Raw genomic sequence first — 17,638 nt, 5'->3', positions numbered from 1 at the left:
CTTTGTGGTATCCTGTTTTAGAACTCTTGCCCTCCAGTCTCTGCTCTCTTGCCTCCCTACCTCCATACTCTGCAGCATCAGCATCTTGTCCAGCAGCACAGAATCATCCTCAGCACAGATTACTCCTCAGCAGCACATCACATCCACAGATAGACTCCAGGTCAGGAACAATGGGTTCTCCCCTTAGTCTCTGCAATCTTTTTGCCTAAAATAGAAAAAATACATACTGTATGGAAATGCATAGACTCAAACCAAGACAGAGAAATCACTGTAGGAAAGCAGATCTTCAAGTGTGATATTTGCATGTGATCTTGTTGCATAACCTCCATTCATACTGTATTTGGTTGGAGAAACATAGAAATCACTGTAGGAGTGCACCAGCATGTCATTTAGAAAATTTGCAGCAAAATGCGATGTGGACCTGTTTGAAATTCCAAACTGCTCATATCGCATTTTATTGCAAATTTCTCTATTTGGCTTCTTCCACCCCTGTGATTGCCTTCTCTTTGTGAGAACATGTTCTGGTTTTTTGACTTCCATAGCTGTAGTCTTCTTGCATAAACTCCATTCATACTGTATTTGGCTGAAGAGACAAAGAAATCACTGTAGAAGTTCACCAGCATGTCATTTCAGAAATTTGCAGCAAAATGCGATGTGGACCTGTTTGAAATTCCAAACTGCTCATATCGCATCTTATTGCAAATTTGTCTATTTGGCTTCTTCCACCTCTGTGATTGCCTTTTCTTAATGAGAACATGTTTGGTTTTGTGACTCCCCTTAGTCTCTGCAATCTTCTTGCCTAAAATAGAAAAATTACATCCTGTATGGAAATGCATAGGCTCAAACCAAGACAGAGAAATCACTGAAGGAATGCAGATCTTCAAGTGTGATATTTGCATGTGATCTTCTTGCATGACCTCCATTCATACTGTATTTGGTTGGAGAAACATAGAAATCACTGTAGGAGTGCACCAGCATTTCATTTAAAAAATTTGCAGCAAAATGCGATGTGGACCTATTTGAAATTCCAAACTGCTCATATCGCATTTTATTGCAAATTTCTCTATTTGGCTTCTACCACCCCTGTGATTGCCTTTTCTTTGTTAGAACATGTTCTTCATGTCTTTGATCTCTTTCCAATCCTTTGTATGCAGTTTTTCAGAGTGATGGCAAGAACCAAATCAACTGCAAGGCAAGTTGGCAAAGGACCAGGTCTTGCAGCAACAGCAGCTGGGACAGGTTCCAAGAAGTTTAGTGTGCCTCCAAAGGGAAGAGCTTCACATGGCAGGAAGGGTAAGCCAATGAGCTTGCTCAAGCAAAAGGCCAAAAGATTGAATAAGGGTGCAGGTGTGCTTAGGGAAATAAGGAGGCAACAGAAAGCCATAGGTTTTGCAATACCCAAAGCACCCTTTCAAAGACTGGTGAGAGAAATTTGTGACAGTTGGAACCTTGGGTTCAGGTGGAATAGAACTGCCATTCTTTCCTTGCAGGAAATGGCAGAGGATTACCTGGAGAAATATTTTGAGGATGCAATGCTTGTAGCAGCCCATGCTCACAGGGTGACTTTGATGGCCAAAGATTTCAACACTTTGTCCAGAGTGAGATGGAGATATGACAAGCTGGTTCATCCTGTGGAATGGCAGGACATCAAAATGAGAGATATATTGCTAATTCCACCTACAAGGAAGGTCAAGGTTGATGAGGTAAAGGTTGTTGAGGTAACACACTCAAAGAACACCAGAGGGAAGGCTGCTTATGAGGACTCACTGAAGCAGCAAGTAAAAGAAACAAAATCTGTTATAGATGTGGAAACTGGAAAGAAGGAGCTACACATACATAGAAGGTTGAAGGAGTTGGGCCCTGATGTAGTTGTACATATTGAGGATGAAGTTTCAGTCAATGATTTTGATTTGACAAAACAATGCTTAGCAGCATTGGCTAACAAGAATGAGTATTGCTCAGATACTATCATTCTTGCAATGCTCTAGTAAGTGTCTTTAAATTTTACATTTTTTGCAAATCAATCCTCCTTGTAACTCTTTTATAACCTACCCTAATTATGTTCTGATCCTATGCAGCATGATGAGAAGCTGGCTTCATCCCTCTGTACAACATACAGTCCATATTGTTGATCCAGCCATTTCTTCTAGATTAAGAGATGCAAAAGAGACTCCCATGAGTATTTCCAGCTGGTTCAAACACTGCAATTTTGAAGTAATTGACATTTTGCTACTTCCATATCATAGCAGGTATGTGGGTGACTACTTCTTTTAAGATTCTTCTTTAATATTGGGAACTCTTGTAGCCTTTCATTTGCTTATGCTTTTTTCCTTATGCAGTGACCACTGGAGTTTTGTGTCTATTGACATCCAGCAGAGGCAGTGCTTTCTATTCAACTCTCTAAAAAACACACACAGAGAGCTGAAATTGTAAGTACTGTGTGTGCTTTTTGAACTCAAAACTTCATTATTTTGATACCATACTAACTAAATTATACATATTGCAGTTGTATTAGAAGGCTATTAGATGCATTGGATCATTGTCCTCCAAATGTCTCTCTGTTGGATTCAATAGAGCCATTAAGTCTAGAGGTAAAAAGTCTATTAAATGCTATGTCTTTGAACTTATTGAATAATTTTGTTTTGTGCTGATGCTCACAGTTTCTAACATTTTTTTCTAACTGTACAGACACCACAACAAAATGATTCAAGTAGTTGTGGATGGAGGGTGCTGATCAATGCAAAATATATACTTTCAAGCTACTTTGAAAAGGAACAGCCAGATCTGGTAAGGAAAAATACTTTTCATTTAGCTTGAATATAATTCATAATGATACAAAGTGTTCTAAATTATCCTCTGCCATTGCAGATGAAAGAGGATAGCTTCAGCCCCAACTATGTACATAATTTTAGAGCTCATACAATTTTGAGGTTTTTGAGCTATGCCTCCCCCAAACCTATTGTAGCAGCTACTATGGAGCTGGGTGAAAGCTCTAAAGTACAAGAAGGTGTCATACACCTTGATCCCACATATGAAGCACCTGATGTTGAGGACCAGAAGCCACAGGAGCAATCACAGAGTGCTGAGGAGGAGCAGACACAGGAGCAAAGACCTGCTGCTGATGTTGAGGAGAAGGTGGAGAAGTAGCAAAGAGAGGCTTCTGGGGCAGTGGAGGAGACAGGATGGAGCACGGACAGGATGGAGCAGCAGAGAGAAGATCCTCCAGAAAATGTAGAGCAGCCTCTGGATGAAACTGTACATAAATAGAAAATGGATGTTAGAAATATGTTCTACAGATTCAGCTAAACAATTCTGTACAAAATCTTACTTGATTGAATACAAAACCTTTCTTTATGGAGTATGTGTGATCTCAATTTTAAAATTTTCTATGTCTTTGCATTTAACTGAGCTCTCTCTTCTTCTGAGTAACTGCAAAAAAGCAATATGAATTAGAGTGGTAAATTAAACTAATAGCAATGCTTATAGAGACTAGGATAAATCAGATGGTGTACCTTTCTGTTCTTGTAGATAAATAAAAAGTCATTTGAGATAGAACCTTCAGTCTCAAACAGAATGTCACTACGTAATTGAGCTAGGGAGCAACATTCTCTTAACGAGATACTGGCTACCACATCACCATTCTCAAGAACATCAATATCAATAAGTTTATTATGTGCACCAAACGACTCTTCATCTTGGTCCATTGGGACAAGCTTTGAACCTAGCATTCGACTGCGCTTGTAATAAAAAGAGAAAATAAAATTTTGTGATGCAACCATGTACTTCAGTTGCATAGAAGGTTGGATCACCTCACAAAACACTGAACTACATTTCTTCTTATCCCAACCTTTATCCAAAAATTGTGGCATGCATGCCGAATTTGTTGCTTTAACTGTGAGCATTGTTTTTGAAACCTTTACTGGAAAGGTATTAAACAAGTCTACAAAAACTGTGAGAGGCATGCACAAAGAAATTTTTACTATCCTAGTGGCAATATTGGGCCTCAGAGCTTTCTGTACTTCTGTAAAAAGCTTCGCCCTATATGCCTCTGTAACACTAGAATGTGGGTGAGGCCAATCCACCGAATTCCACGCCGGAAGGTCTTGTTTTATTAATACACCATGTGTGTTAGCTTTGTCCAGCAACTGATAAAAATGATCAATAAAAAATATACCCGATTGAGCTAGCTCTGTTGCACATCGACCTTGGTATTGTTGTTCTCCTATCGATCCATGTAGAACATCTATAAATCCCAGAATACAATCGATGTTTTGCCATGTCTCATACGATGAAGGATATAAATCTGAAATAAAACAACACAAGAATGTCAATAAGTTAAGAGAGAAAGCTTCATCTTAAAAATCCATACACCTCATGAAGGAAAAAACCACAATAGAAAAATATACAATTAGGCCTGTGTTGCGGAAGATTTTTTGGATAGTCTCGCAAGACAAGTTCTTTATGCATGTACACGTGCTGAATCAAAACTTCTTTCACGGATATCTTCCCTTTGGTGATTTTAAAATCTCGTACTCTTCCCTTCCACGATGCCAAGAAAATGTTTTTTGTCTGGGGTCTTTTTCTTTTGCTAGGTTGCATGAGCACCCATGCTCCTTTCGAAACACTAAACCTTTCCCAAGTTCCTTCTGTTTTGACTGTACTTGAATTCTCTACCGACGAAATAGAAGAAGCAGGTCGACGGGGTAAGGATGTTTGGTATAATTATGCCTTCGTAGCATTATCATCCACAGAGCGTCTTGCACAAGAACGGCCGTGGTTTTGGTTCACCATGGAGATTTTCTGAATCTGTAACAATAGCAAAGTAATGTAACTAAGATAACAATTTGAAGTTTCAAGAAAGAGAAAGTGGGCAAACAGACAGTTGACGAGAAACATCTTACTCTACGCCAAACAGGATCAAGGGAGCAGTTTTGGAAAAGGAAGGCAGTTGCACAATGAGGCAATGGTGTAGAATGGTAGACCTTTCGCACAAAAGGCGGCACAACATTTGAAAATTCAAAGGAAGGTGGAAGCGGGAAGGATCTTATCAGATAAAATGTCAGTTTAGATTCTATCTTCTTGTCCAAAGATCTTCTACGAATAAAAAACCAATCTCCTCATTAATGTAGCACGCTTGTACTTACATAAAGTATTGTTTCTTTTTTCTATTTTCTCTTATTTTCGTGAATTTTCAACGTTACGTTGGCCTTCTATTGATTGGTTGAGAGCTTATTTTTCCAAACCGTAAAAGGCCCCAAAATGAGCTCCCTTTTTTCCTAATGCCTTTTGAGACCCCAATTCTCCCCTAAAGCATTTGTATATTCATAAAAATAATTATATTAGACAAGCATTTCTAAATTTCCTTGATGTATGTGCTTCGCATCCAAATTATTAGAGTGTGGGATTTATTAGACAATAGTAATACTATTGTTTGTCGTGATTGCATGTGACATGATCGCATGGTACATATGATCATGTCTAATAATCATGAACAATAAATGATTACATGAACATGTGATCACTTGCGAGCATCATCATGATTGAAGATGATGTGAACAATAGTGTGGTGACCTTTATAACCCCTATATATGAGAATCATAAGACAATAGTTCATGCTCCATTAGTGTAGTTGCATCTCATGGGACTTATTTTAAGTCAAAAGCGATCTTAAAGAGCAAATATACACACCAACAACATGCATCCACAATCATTTTATGGTCCAAACCTATGGTTATCACAATAACTGACAAATATTCATCGTGGAAATTTCTTATATTTATCAATGATGGAACCAACCCTACTATTATGAGACTATTGTCAATCTTGGATATTAGAGGAGTTAAGCATATGTTAAGATGATAGTCAAAGTAGTACTTTTACTGGAGATGGCATCTTACCTTGGGTGAATAAACTACCGCTTTTGTCACTTTATTTTTTTGTAGTAAGTGAGACTTATTTCAACTATGTATTAAAGTGTTTTTGGGGGATACATGCACCAAGGATATTATCGTATTGTTCCTCGACGAGTTGCAGACTCCTATGGACCACAAAGGATCTTTGTGTGCTCCTTGGGATATGAAGAGCATGTAGGATGGCACACTTTTTTTTGTGGGAAAAATGGAGATTACATCTATCAATTTTTGTACCTTATCCGTGCTCCTGTATGCAAGTATTTTGATTAATGAGTTGCAAAATTATTTTGATTTGACAATTGTAATTCTTGACTTGATTTATTTTTCTTGCGTATGTACAATATGGAGTTCCGAGAGTCCACAATAAAATCGTGGCCAACACTTATGTGGGACTGCAATAAATAGACATAGGCTTTTTTGACTAGAATGGTTTATTTTTTGCATGATTAGGATATAAGAGCTATTATTAAAGGTGTTTATGAATACCACCAAGGTACATGAGATGATTCTCACTCCATAAATTCCAAGATGTTTCAAAGACTATCTTCAAAACCATTCTCCATGCAAACTATTATGGAGCTCCATGCAAACTATTATGGAGGAATGGTGCTGTTTGAATCTCCCTAGAAATACTACAAAGTGAGAATTTAATAATGTTTGATTTCACAATGAAATGTTCAAGTTTTTTAGCACAATATTGCATGGTTTATCTTACAATGCAATTATCAAGGGAGAACATAGTTAATATTACATGATTTTGTGAATAATTATGTAGTTGCTTTCGCCTATTTCTCTAGTTTTTCATGGAAGAAGGCTGAAATTTATCAAAATATTATCAAGCTAGGAATTTAAATTTCCCTAAATTATCTAATTAGATCTTTCATCTTCTTTATTTGAGTAAGTTATCTTCTATTCTTCACTCACAATGTGTTTCTTAAATAGTAGGGGACCTAAGTGTCTAAAACCCTCTCCTCTCTTTAGAATGTCGCAATTGAAGACTTAATGGAGATATCTGACATGTATTGCAAACTCTGTGGACACTCGTAGGTTGCCATGCCCATATGACAAGTCTTCATTGAGAGTTGTGCAAAGTTTTATCTCATCCACCTTGACTTATGCCAATCGGCTAATGTCCTCCATGCATTGTATGCCTTCAACTACAACTAGAAAGCTTCCAAATACATTAGAAATTGACACCAAACCATCTACAAGCATGACATTTCCATTCGCACATGACTAACATGTTGGGCATGCCCGATGCTTATATTTCCATTGCACATAATAACATGTGCGAGGTGCCATGCCAAGTGTTGGTTGGGTCTTGATGTAATGCTTGGCTAACTGGCAATAATTTGGAGAGGAATGCCATTGTAACTATATCATAACTAAAAGGGGGGGGGGGGTGTATGTATGAGTGACTATACGTGAGGAGAGTTGTCCCCTCTAAGGAGCTATGAATAAATGTGTTTCATAATTTTGTGCCACATTCAACTTCCAGTTTCTAAAAGCCACAATAAAATATGGCACATTTCCTTCACTTTTCAAAGAAGACCAAAATTTTAAAAAACCCTCAAAATAAAAGTAGGCCAAAAATATATACAATAAGCACCTTTTACATGTAGCAAAAGATTATGGAGTCAAACTTTATTTACTCCACATCAAATGGGCTAAGCGAGTGCAATACCACTATCTATAAGAAATGCTTACATAAGGGCAAGCATACCATGTAGACACTAGCCCATGTTAAATGGAGGTTAAAGTAGTAAGGGGTTTCTAGATGTGGGGAATGCACGAAGAGGAACTACCATTGGAAAATTGCCAGTCATAACCTCTGAGATGTCCACCTCCCCGTCCACTCTCCAATTGAAACAATGTACTAAATTGGCCACCACCAATGGCAACACTTGTAGGGCTAAGAGCATGCCTGGGCAGCTTCGTCTCCCGGACCCAAATGGTAGTAGCTCGTAGTTAAGTCCTCTCACGTCCACATTACTATTCATAAACCTCATAGGCATAAACTCCTCTGGTTTCTCCCAGAATTTCTCATCCCTCCCTATTGCCCATACATTCACATACAAGATTGTCCTTGCGGGAATTTTGTAGCCTCCTACCTCACAAGCCTCATGTGATGCATGAGGCACAATGATTGGGACAGCTGGATGGAGCCGCATCGATTCTTTCAAAACAGCTTGCAAGTACGTAAGATGAGGTAGGTCGGACTCTTGCACTAATCTATTCTCACCTGCCAATACCATGTTGATCTCTCCCCTGACCTTCTCTAGATCCTTTGGATGTCGTATCAATTCTGCCATGGTCCATTCAGCAGTGATGCTGGTTGTATCCATCGCAGCACCAAACAGTTCCTGATGTGAAGAGTGAAGCAATTGCCCAAACCAAAGGAGAACAGTATGAGTATTCTCTTTTGTCATGCTAGTAGGCAACGTATCCAAATATCAGAAAACAAAAAATAAAGAATAAGACACTTAGTTCACACACTCAAATGCACAGCTCATTACCACCACTAGTGACTTGAGGGAGTCGAGCGTTTCTTTGTCTCGCTCCTCCGTTTGAGCCAACATGACATCCAGGAGGTCGTGCGTTGAAGTATTGCCTTCTTCCCTCCTCAAACGCTCCTCCACGATCTCATTCAGGGGTTTATCGAAGCGCTGGTGAATCCCACGCATGACACGCTTAGTCTTCGCATCAAGCCATCCTAGGAGCGGAAAGAAGTCTCCTATCAACACAGTGTTTATGTTGCGGAATGCTTCCAAGGCCACGCCATGGAACTCGTTCCCGGCTCCAGTGTCCCAGTCTACCATCCTTCTCGAGAGCACCAGACGCATCATAACGTTCAAAGCCACCATGCCCACACATTGTTTTACCTCCACATATTGTTTTCCTGCCCTAGACTCTCGCTCGACGTACCGGATCAAAGCGGTCACCTCCTCATGCCTGACGTGTTCATATGCTTGGACCCGCTTCTGGGTGAAAAGCTCCAGGGTGCAAAGCTTCCGGAGTTCTCTCCATCGAGGGCCGTAGTTAGTGAAAACAAGACCATTCCCCTGCCCATACAGTAAGGCGTCAACCATTCCATAATGTGGGCGGTCCGAGAAGTTCTTATCGTGCGTTTGCAAGAACTCTTTAGCAACGGCGGCGGAAGATACGACCACAGCGGGGACAGAGCCAATGCGCAAGTAATAGAGAGGTCCATATTGGCAGGCGAGGCGAGCGAAGGCGCGAGGAGTAGAAGCGGCGTTAGCGAGGATGAAGGGCAGGTTACCGAGGAACGGCCAAGGGCGAGGGCCTGGAGGGAGCTTTGAATCACGAGAGAAAATAGAGAGTAAAAGCAAGGTGGCAAGGAAGAGAGAGGCGGCCATGGCGATGGGAAGGAGAGCAAAAGCCATAGCTGAGCAAGCGAGATGAGATGCAGAAGAAGTGGAGAGGAAAAGAAATGGGGGAGTGTAGATTTAAATTTGAGTCGGTGGTAGAATTGATAGCGCTGCACGTTAATGGGATCACGCTGATGCGTAGGGTCAGAGCAGTCACACTTTGTTATAATGAGCTGTAGCATTTGCATTTTCATCTTTAAAATGTTTTTGGCCTAGGTCTTAAATGAACGCCGTTCAAGAAGAAGAGAATGGCAGCCTTATGAATTATTTGTTATCATTCACCTTGTTTCTCACTTTTGTAACGTCTTCAAAATTTTAGGTGAATTCTCAAGTAAAATTTTGAAACCCAACTTTTGTGATTTCTTAAAAAAATTGTTTTCTATGAACACTCCCTCTAGCCCAACCCCAAGAGTCTTGTACACTAGACCTATCTTGTTGGCCTCATTGCTCGAAAAAAAAATAATAATAATAATTTTAAAAAATGCTGATAGGTGATCAATCTCTCAAAAAAGGTTAGACCTTACAAAAATTGGCCTCACAAGTTGAGGTGGCACCCGAGGCCTACGCTATTAGAGCTACAGATCAAGAGAGAGAGAGAGATTGATGCCTATAGATTGGCTTGCAGATCGATAGGAAAACTTATAAGTGCTTTAGAGTGTGTCACACAAGAGACTGACATTTTATAAAACACCATCACAATCAGAGTTAAATGTCCACTTCAATAAGATGGCTACAACTGCAGCTAGAGGACGGCTCTAAATGTTGAATTATTGCTGCACACAATTTTTTATTTGCCATCAGTGTTTTTAATGATGTATATAACTTTCATTTCTTACCATACCAAATTTAAAAGTGGTATCAAAAGATTAAATGCATAAACATGCATTAATACAATCTCTCCAACACAAATTGACAACCCATAGACACCATGCCTAAGCCTTACATGTTTAAAATTCACATAAGGTTTTGTTTCCAGATATGATATGATGAGCTCTTTGGTCAGACCCATCAAAAAAGGGCCCACACGCCCATGGCCCACACTAAAAGCAGACTAGATCCTCAAGTGGGCCACCACAAGTATGAGGTTTCTATTGACCATTGGATTCTTTGAGGTTAGAACCCACCTGAAATAGAACAGCAACCTCATGGTCAACAATTACATCACCTTTAAACACCACGACAGCTTCACCTAAAAGAACTAGCCTCTAGTTGGAGGCTAGATACAATTTGGCCATCAACCTCAATTCATGGATTGCACGCTCTACTTTTCTCCAGAGTTCATGGGCGGTTTGGCAGTGCCAAAGAAGATGTCTTATATGTTCCATTGCCCTATTACTCATAGGGCAGATTGGGGATACCAAAAGACGTTAAGCTCGCTTGGCATGAATAAGAACCCATTGATGCATAACCTTTCAAAGAAGGAACCGAGCCTTCCCAAGCACACAACTCTTCCAAATGTGTAGAAGGCATTGGTGCCACCAAACCTCACCTCTTCTCAGTGGCCATTTTCTGTTCAAGTTCTGAAAGAGAGGGGTTTCTTGTAGGAGACAACGATAGATGCATCTAGATGTGATTTCCTGAGATGGTTTTTCCCTAGCACCATTGGTCCTCTTTCTACAACTCAAAAATTATAATGTTTGAGGGCCACTCCTTGGGGATCCTCTTGAGCACCACCTACATCATATCACTTTCTCCTACGCTCAATTTCACCTGCCTCTCAATTTGGTCGATGAACATCTAGGAAGCTGATTTCCCAACCCAAATATCCTCCCACACTCTTATGCCTTTCTTGAACAAGTTTTGTGCCCTCACTATATCATGTAGACCGCATGGTTCGGCTCTAAAGGCGGTTTTCCTCACCAAATGCCCTCCCTAAGACTCACGTCACCTCTTAGGCCCTGATGCCCTTTCCACTCTAGACAGGAAATTCCCTCTTTCCATGTAGCTACTAGACCTGCAACCAAGTCTGACCCATACATTGAAACCGAAAAACCTAAGAAAAGTCAATGATACCATGACAGCCCATCCCACTTCCCCACTCCTCTAGCTTTACCTTTCTCTGGGAAGAACTTGATAATCTCTATCTCTATCCATAGGGAACGGCTGCAAAAAATTTGAGGAAGCCATTTACAAATCAAGGAGCCATTGCCTTACATTTTATACGACTTAACCTACCTCTACAATGGACTCCTCACTAGACAATTGACTACTATTAATATCAAAGTATAAGAGTCCAACTTCATCACTAGTAATTGTGACATGTTTGCATTGTATTTCAACCCTTGTTAGAATGACATTTTTAACATCACTCAACAGTGCAAAACTAAAGCTTTTTATGAATAAAGATAAAGGAGAAGATATTTCTTGGATTATTTGTCCTTGAGCAGCAACTCGAGTAGATAAGAAGAGTAGAAACTATGCCTAAGCCTTAAATGTTTAAATTCACATAAGGTTTTCTTGCCAAAAATGATATGATGAGTTCTTTAATTGCAAATTTGTGTGTAACAAAAATGATTTATGTACATGAATGTAAAAATAGTATATTAGTGCATATATAAGAATTTACTCATACACAAGCAAAAGTAACCTCTAAGTTTTTACCTTGTGGATGAAGTGATGGCATGCATCCTTTGTAAGATTTAATTAGTTACACATTGTCCATGCTTAGGAAACACCACTTAGTAAACATATGCATGCTAGCATTCTACTCTCAATGACTTATAGGGGATTTAAATCATTATTGGAGTTAAGTCTATGTTTTAATCTTGTTTTAATTCAATTTAAATGTGTTTCAACTCAAAGAGTCATTTAAAAAGCTAATATAGCGATGTTTTTAATTCAAGATAAGCCACACTTGGTTATCGTGTGATAACTTGAGATATTGCATGGTAATTTGGCAAATTATCACGTGATATCTTGACTTACCTTGCAATAAATCCAAGGCCTTTAAGGGGGAAACACATAGAAAAACACATATGCCTACAAGCTATAACTCCACTTGCTCTTCTTCAAAGCTAGGCTTTATCTCGATTTATGAGCACCAAGCTGTTAAAAACATGTGTGCCTCGGGATCTATAGAGCACTCTAAGGTGGATGGAACCTGTGTGGAGACATGATGAAGAGAATGTTCATGACATGTACCTCAAGTCAATTAGGTTCCAAGATAGATTAGCTTGGACTCATAAACAGAATCTTGAGTGAATTTGCATTCTTCTATTGCAATGTGTGTTCAACAATACATGATAGGCTTCTTTATATAGAGAGAGCCTTTAGAATAGTCAAACCATGTGGGATCCTCTCATCCACATCTCTCCTTGTGGATATCCTCAATCCACATCTCCACATCATGTAATCCACATCCTAGGGTGGCTACTTTAATACATTCCTTATCACATACCTTTGTCCTTTAATCTATGTGCTCATGGCACCATATCTCTCAACACAAGCTCCTACCAATTCCTTTTTTCTATAGTTGTCTATTAACTAGTCGGTAGAGCTCATTCGACATTGGTCCATTAACTAGTTATGGACAACTTGAGTTCTCGAGTACATGTTGGTTTGTACAAACCAAATCCTCTTTTATGAGAATTTGGATTGTATGGTGTCAATATAAAGCTATAATGAAAGTGAAACTATTGTCGATATTTGCTATGGATCCCACTTTTGGACCTCACTTTTGTCAATATTTGCTATGGACCCCACTTTTGGACCTCACTTTTGTCAATATTTGCTATGGATCCCACTTTTGGAGTGGACAATTATCATTTCTCCACGTGAACAACCAAAATGCAATCTAAATGAAATTCCACAACCTCTTGAATGACATCACATGGTGGGATGGGAATAGGATAAGAGCTGGTCCCATGGGATGGAAATTTGATAAGAGCCGGTCCCCATGGAATCGATATTTACCAATTGATCAATGATCTTCATCCAACATTCGAGTTCTTATCTTATTCCACATGGAATCCATATTTCCCAATTGATCAACTATCTTCATCCTAGTGTTCCAACCCACCTTGCATTCCTCAGCTCCGGCTAACAGAGTTTCTAGCTCAATCGGCCAAGGTGTGTTTGAGGGCACCTCGTAGCAACCCACCTCACCCACGTCGTATATTAAACAACATGTTCAAGCTCTGACGAACAAATTGTTTAGCTACTGAGCACTGACAACCATGAATCATGGCTTTGGTGAGTAAACTCTGTCCTACACGAGGCCTCGTCAGTGTTCAATATAAGACCTGCAAACTATATACAATGAACCTGCAACATTTTCATTTCCACCCGTATAAAATATTTTCTCAATTTTGTAAAATTTGCAAAATTTTAGGCAATTCAGTTATATTTTAAGTAAAAAATCGGCAAATTCTCAGGAAAATTTTTTGAAACCCCAAGTTTTGTGATTTGTTGAGAAAAATGTTTTCTATGAAGAGTGGGCCTGGTACTGCTTCATTTGGGCGTGATGATTTTCTTGCTTCATTTGGGCGTGATGATTTTCTGGTGAGGTCCTATGCTTTTTCGTTGCATGGGGACCCATTTGAACATGGCATTCGAGTGTTAAGGTCCCAATATATAGGCAGTTGTTGCTATGGGTTCTTCGACCAAGTACGACTGATATCACTATCAAGCTCAGAAGTGAAGGAGGACGTGGTGGGAGCAGCCATAGCTAACTTCGTTGGCTCCTTGTATAAGCTCCTTCCCATCTGCAGCTCCTCTCCATCTTCTTTGTCACACGAATGCCCCTCTTCTGCTCTCAAGCCCCACCGGCCTCACTTTTGCTGCAGCTTTGGCTATTCCTCATAGAACTGCCGGCCCTCTCTCCCAAACAGGCAATGGCGATAATGATGGCCTCATAAAGAAATCCTCCTGTCCTGTAATCAGCAGCTCGCACAAGAAGATGTTACTTCCAGTCTCCTTCACAGACGCCAGCTCATGGCAGCTAATTGTGCAGCCAGCCTCCCCATTTTTCTATCGGGAGCCCCGCCCCTAGCCCTGGTTACGTCTACTGTACCTCCCGATCTCAGCAAATGTATGCCGGCAACTGTCTCTTCTTCCCTTCCCGTGAATTGCTGCGTGCCAGTATCCTTAACGGCCGCGGTCCTTTTCAAGCCCACCCCTTCTTTGCCACCTAGAGTCAGGAGGCCTGCTCACAAGGTAGATGAAGCCTACATGGGGAAATACAACAAAGCTTATACGCTCATGAAAGCATTGCCCACCTCCGACCCCCGAAGCTTCAAGCAGCAGGCAGACGTTTACTGTGCCTTCTGAATTCCAAAAACCACCGCAGATATACAGATCCATTTTTCATGGACCTTCTTTCCCTGGCATCGTTGGTACCTCTACTTCCACGAGAAAATACTTGGCAGCTTGATTGGAGACTCCAACTTCACTCTTCCTTTTGGAATTGGGATGACCAAAAGTACGGTGGAAATGTCATGCCATCGATGTTCTTGCAAAGCCAAAAATACTCGGGGCACTATGATGCCAACCGCAATCAAAATCACCTTCCTCCGGTGCTAGTTACTTTGTCAGAGTCGTCAACCGAATCCACTCTGTCGAACGATCAGATCATCAAGGACAACCTGAGCGTCATGTATACCTCTGTGGTTCAGGCTAAGACTCCCAGTAGCTTCATGGGAACGGCACCCCTGCAGGAGTGAGCGCCCTTGAGAATGGACTCTATATAATTCCTTAGCGTATTCGCGTTATGTGTGCTGTAAAGAAAAAGCGAGATTGTGAGCTAATCCACTTTGAATTGCTACACACTGCAGAGGCCTGAACAACTCGAGCGCGCAAGGTAGCTTGGAGAGCGCTCCTCACACTGGCGTTCACGCGTGCACGGGAGATCCCAAAAATGCAAACAACGAAGATATGGGCAATCTATACTCCTCTTGGGAGAGATCCCATCTCTTTCAGGCATCATTTGAACGTGGATCGGATGTGGAGCGTCTGGAAATCGCTCGGCTATTAGGACCACACTGATCCGGATTTCCTCAATTCCGAGTACGTTTTTAACGATGAGAAAGCTCAGCTGGTGAAGGTGCATGCGAAAGATTGTTTGAAGCAGCTAGGGATCATGTACGAGCCAGTGCCGGGAGACAAGCTGTGGTTGGGCTTAGGCCGGGTGGCCAGGGAGGAGGAAGTGCAAGAGGTGCTGGTGCTGCAGAACATTAAATTGGCGATGAAGACGAAGACCCATCTCGCAGTGTTCATCAATCTACCGGATGCAATTGCAAACACGCCACTGAATTGTGCAGAGTACGTAGGTTCGTTTAATGGGAGTGTCCCTCACGCAGGGATGGACATGAGCAAGCGTAAGCTGGCAAGCGCCAGGTTTGTCATCACTGATAACATAAAGAGGCTTGGACTTCAAGACCAACCCAAGATTGCAGTCTCTGTGGTTAAGCGTCTTACAAACACGAGGGGAATCACCTACATAAATTTCTGTATGAGCCTTAATCGTCTTACAAACACGAGGGGAATCACCTACATAAATTTTTGTATGAGCCTTCCATCTTCATTTCAAAGAGGTTTTGCAATGCTAATTCTAATAACTTGCTTATTTCTCTTACCCCAAGCATCACTAGTACAAGTTCAAAACTATGGATATAATGAAATAGGTCTCCCAATTAAAAAGAATGAAAATGTGAAGGGAAGACGGGATGCGTGACAAGGCCAAGAAGCACTAAAGAGGAGAGTGATTAATAAAGAAGTCCCTCCATTCAGCATAACTTCCCTTTGGTTCAACCACATGTGTACATTAAATTTGGATTATTGTATCCTAATTAAGTTACGTGCTCAAAATTTACCATCCTAGGCTTTGCCTTTTAATGTTTTCAGTTTTCTCTACCAACACTAAGCAATTTGGATTCTACAGTACCATATGTTGAGGTGTACGTGAGCAATTTGGATTCTACAGTACCATTTGTTGAGGTGTACGTGAGCAATTTGGATTCTACAGTACCATTTGTTGAGGTGTACGTGCATCTAGTATGAGTAGACAATGAATGCCATTGTCCTTCAAGCACATGTCAAATTCATCTCCTCTATCCATATAAAACTTTTTCACTTTCATTCTCCAATTATTGTCCCACTCTTTAACTTTTCGAAGAGGTTCATCCTTATCCCATAAAAAATACATCCACATGTACCTCCTATAGTCATTGATGATGAGCATGAAGTAGAGACATCCCCCCAAAGCTAAAGTAGGAATTTATCCATATAGATCAAACATGTACCACCTCTAGAGTACCCTTTCTCTAATAGTCGCCCTCATGAGAAAAAGACTTTTTCTTTCTTTCCCATCATACAAGTTTCATGTGGTTCTTGCACCTTTGAAAATGGAAGCAAGTGTGGTACATGTTCATGAGACTAAGGGGTTGTGATGGTCGTTCTTGCCTACTACCCACCAATCACTTCTGAAACAAACCACATCTTTTCTCTCGCTGCTCAAAAGATCTAGAAATCAAAACAAGTGTACAATTTCCCAATTCGTCATAGTAGCACCACAGTAGTAAGAGTTGTCTTGTTAGGTTGAACTCAACTACCTTAACTTACATCACTTTAACGACCCTTCCTTGGAGGGCATTAGCAAATCCAAAGCAGAAGTATCTCTAAGGTTCTCTAGAGTCTTTCTCCTAGTACCTCTTGAGTTGGAGGTTTCGATTCATTTATTTCCCATCTCATTGTTTGATTGTCTCATGTTAACAAAGCAGATGTTGTGCTATGGGGCTTCTTTGGATAGGAATGATTGTGCTAGAGGAACTCAATGGTTTGCAAAGATGCACAAGACTGGTACTGGGTCTCAGGACCAAGTGGAGACCTGTAGGGATGTGAGTGTGCTGACTTGTCTACATCCTGTATTCGATGTTATAATTTGAGATTTATTCTGAAGGGCATTTGAGCCTTTCCTTAGAGAATCATATATTTATGTGAGTATGAAAGAGAGGGCATGGTGGCCTCGGGTTGTGCTCATTATGGTCGAGCAATTGCTTCAAATGTTCAATAAATGGGTTTTTGCATTGAGCTTTATCGAGTTGTAAGCTTAGTCCTTTTTGAATTTGGCAAATGGCTTGAGTGAATCTCAAGTAAATGCACCCTTTTTCTATTCAATATGTGAATACCACCTTTAAAACAGTACCCTTCTATATGTAAAAAATGTGCGAAAAATATTTTTAAAATCCTGTTCTTTGAACATGCGTGCTACACTTGCATATTTGTTAGTGACCCCCTCGAGGACTAAAGCGCGCCCTACAAGCTCCTGCTCTTTGAGTACCCTTCCAAGTAGTAGCAAGCAAGCAAAGGACTATAAATAATTGTCTAAAGTCACCTTGAATG

The 17,638-nt window shown here is 40.5% G+C and overlaps 1 protein-coding gene and 1 pseudogene across 2 annotated transcripts; one reads left to right on the top strand and one right to left on the bottom strand.

Moving 5' to 3' along the window:
- Positions 1 to 7,505: 7,505 nt before the first annotated feature.
- On the bottom strand, positions 7,506 to 9,336 carry LOC147904020 (flavonoid 3'-monooxygenase CYP75B137-like). Its single transcript, XM_087372957.1, has 2 exons — positions 8,429 to 9,336; positions 7,506 to 8,275 (listed from the first exon to the last, which is right to left on the bottom strand). Exons 1-2 carry the CDS (start codon positions 9,314 to 9,316, stop codon positions 7,667 to 7,669), a joined length of 1,497 nt encoding a protein of 498 aa, XP_087229083.1. The 5' UTR covers positions 9,317 to 9,336; the 3' UTR covers positions 7,506 to 7,666.
- Positions 9,337 to 14,233: 4,897 nt separating this feature from the next.
- On the top strand, positions 14,234 to 16,297 carry LOC147904019 (polyphenol oxidase, chloroplastic-like; annotated as a pseudogene). The gene is made up of 3 exons (XR_015540749.1): positions 14,234 to 14,957; positions 15,073 to 15,747; positions 16,179 to 16,297. The product of XR_015540749.1 is annotated as a polyphenol oxidase, chloroplastic-like (transcript).
- Positions 16,298 to 17,638: the final 1,341 nt, after the last annotated feature.

Source organism: Dipteris shenzhenensis, chromosome 3, assembly GCF_047967505.1.
Source record: "Dipteris shenzhenensis isolate YYH24624 ecotype China chromosome 3, Dip_SZ_1.0, whole genome shotgun sequence".
Taxonomy (NCBI): Eukaryota; Viridiplantae; Streptophyta; class Polypodiopsida; order Gleicheniales; family Dipteridaceae; genus Dipteris; species Dipteris shenzhenensis.
Note: the sequence above shows the minus strand (reverse complement) of the source record. Positions and strands in the feature narration are given on the sequence as shown.

Excerpts from the sequence above, each read along its gene's own strand:
- LOC147904020 (XM_087372957.1), bottom strand. The coding sequence starts at position 9,316 with ATGGCTTTTGCTCTCCTTCCCATCGCCATGGCCGCCTCTCTCTTCCTT. Across the intron at positions 8,276-8,428 it reads CCCTCAAGTCACTAGTGGTG|GAACTGTTTGGTGCTGCGAT; the intron begins GTAATGAGCTGT and ends TCTTCACATCAG.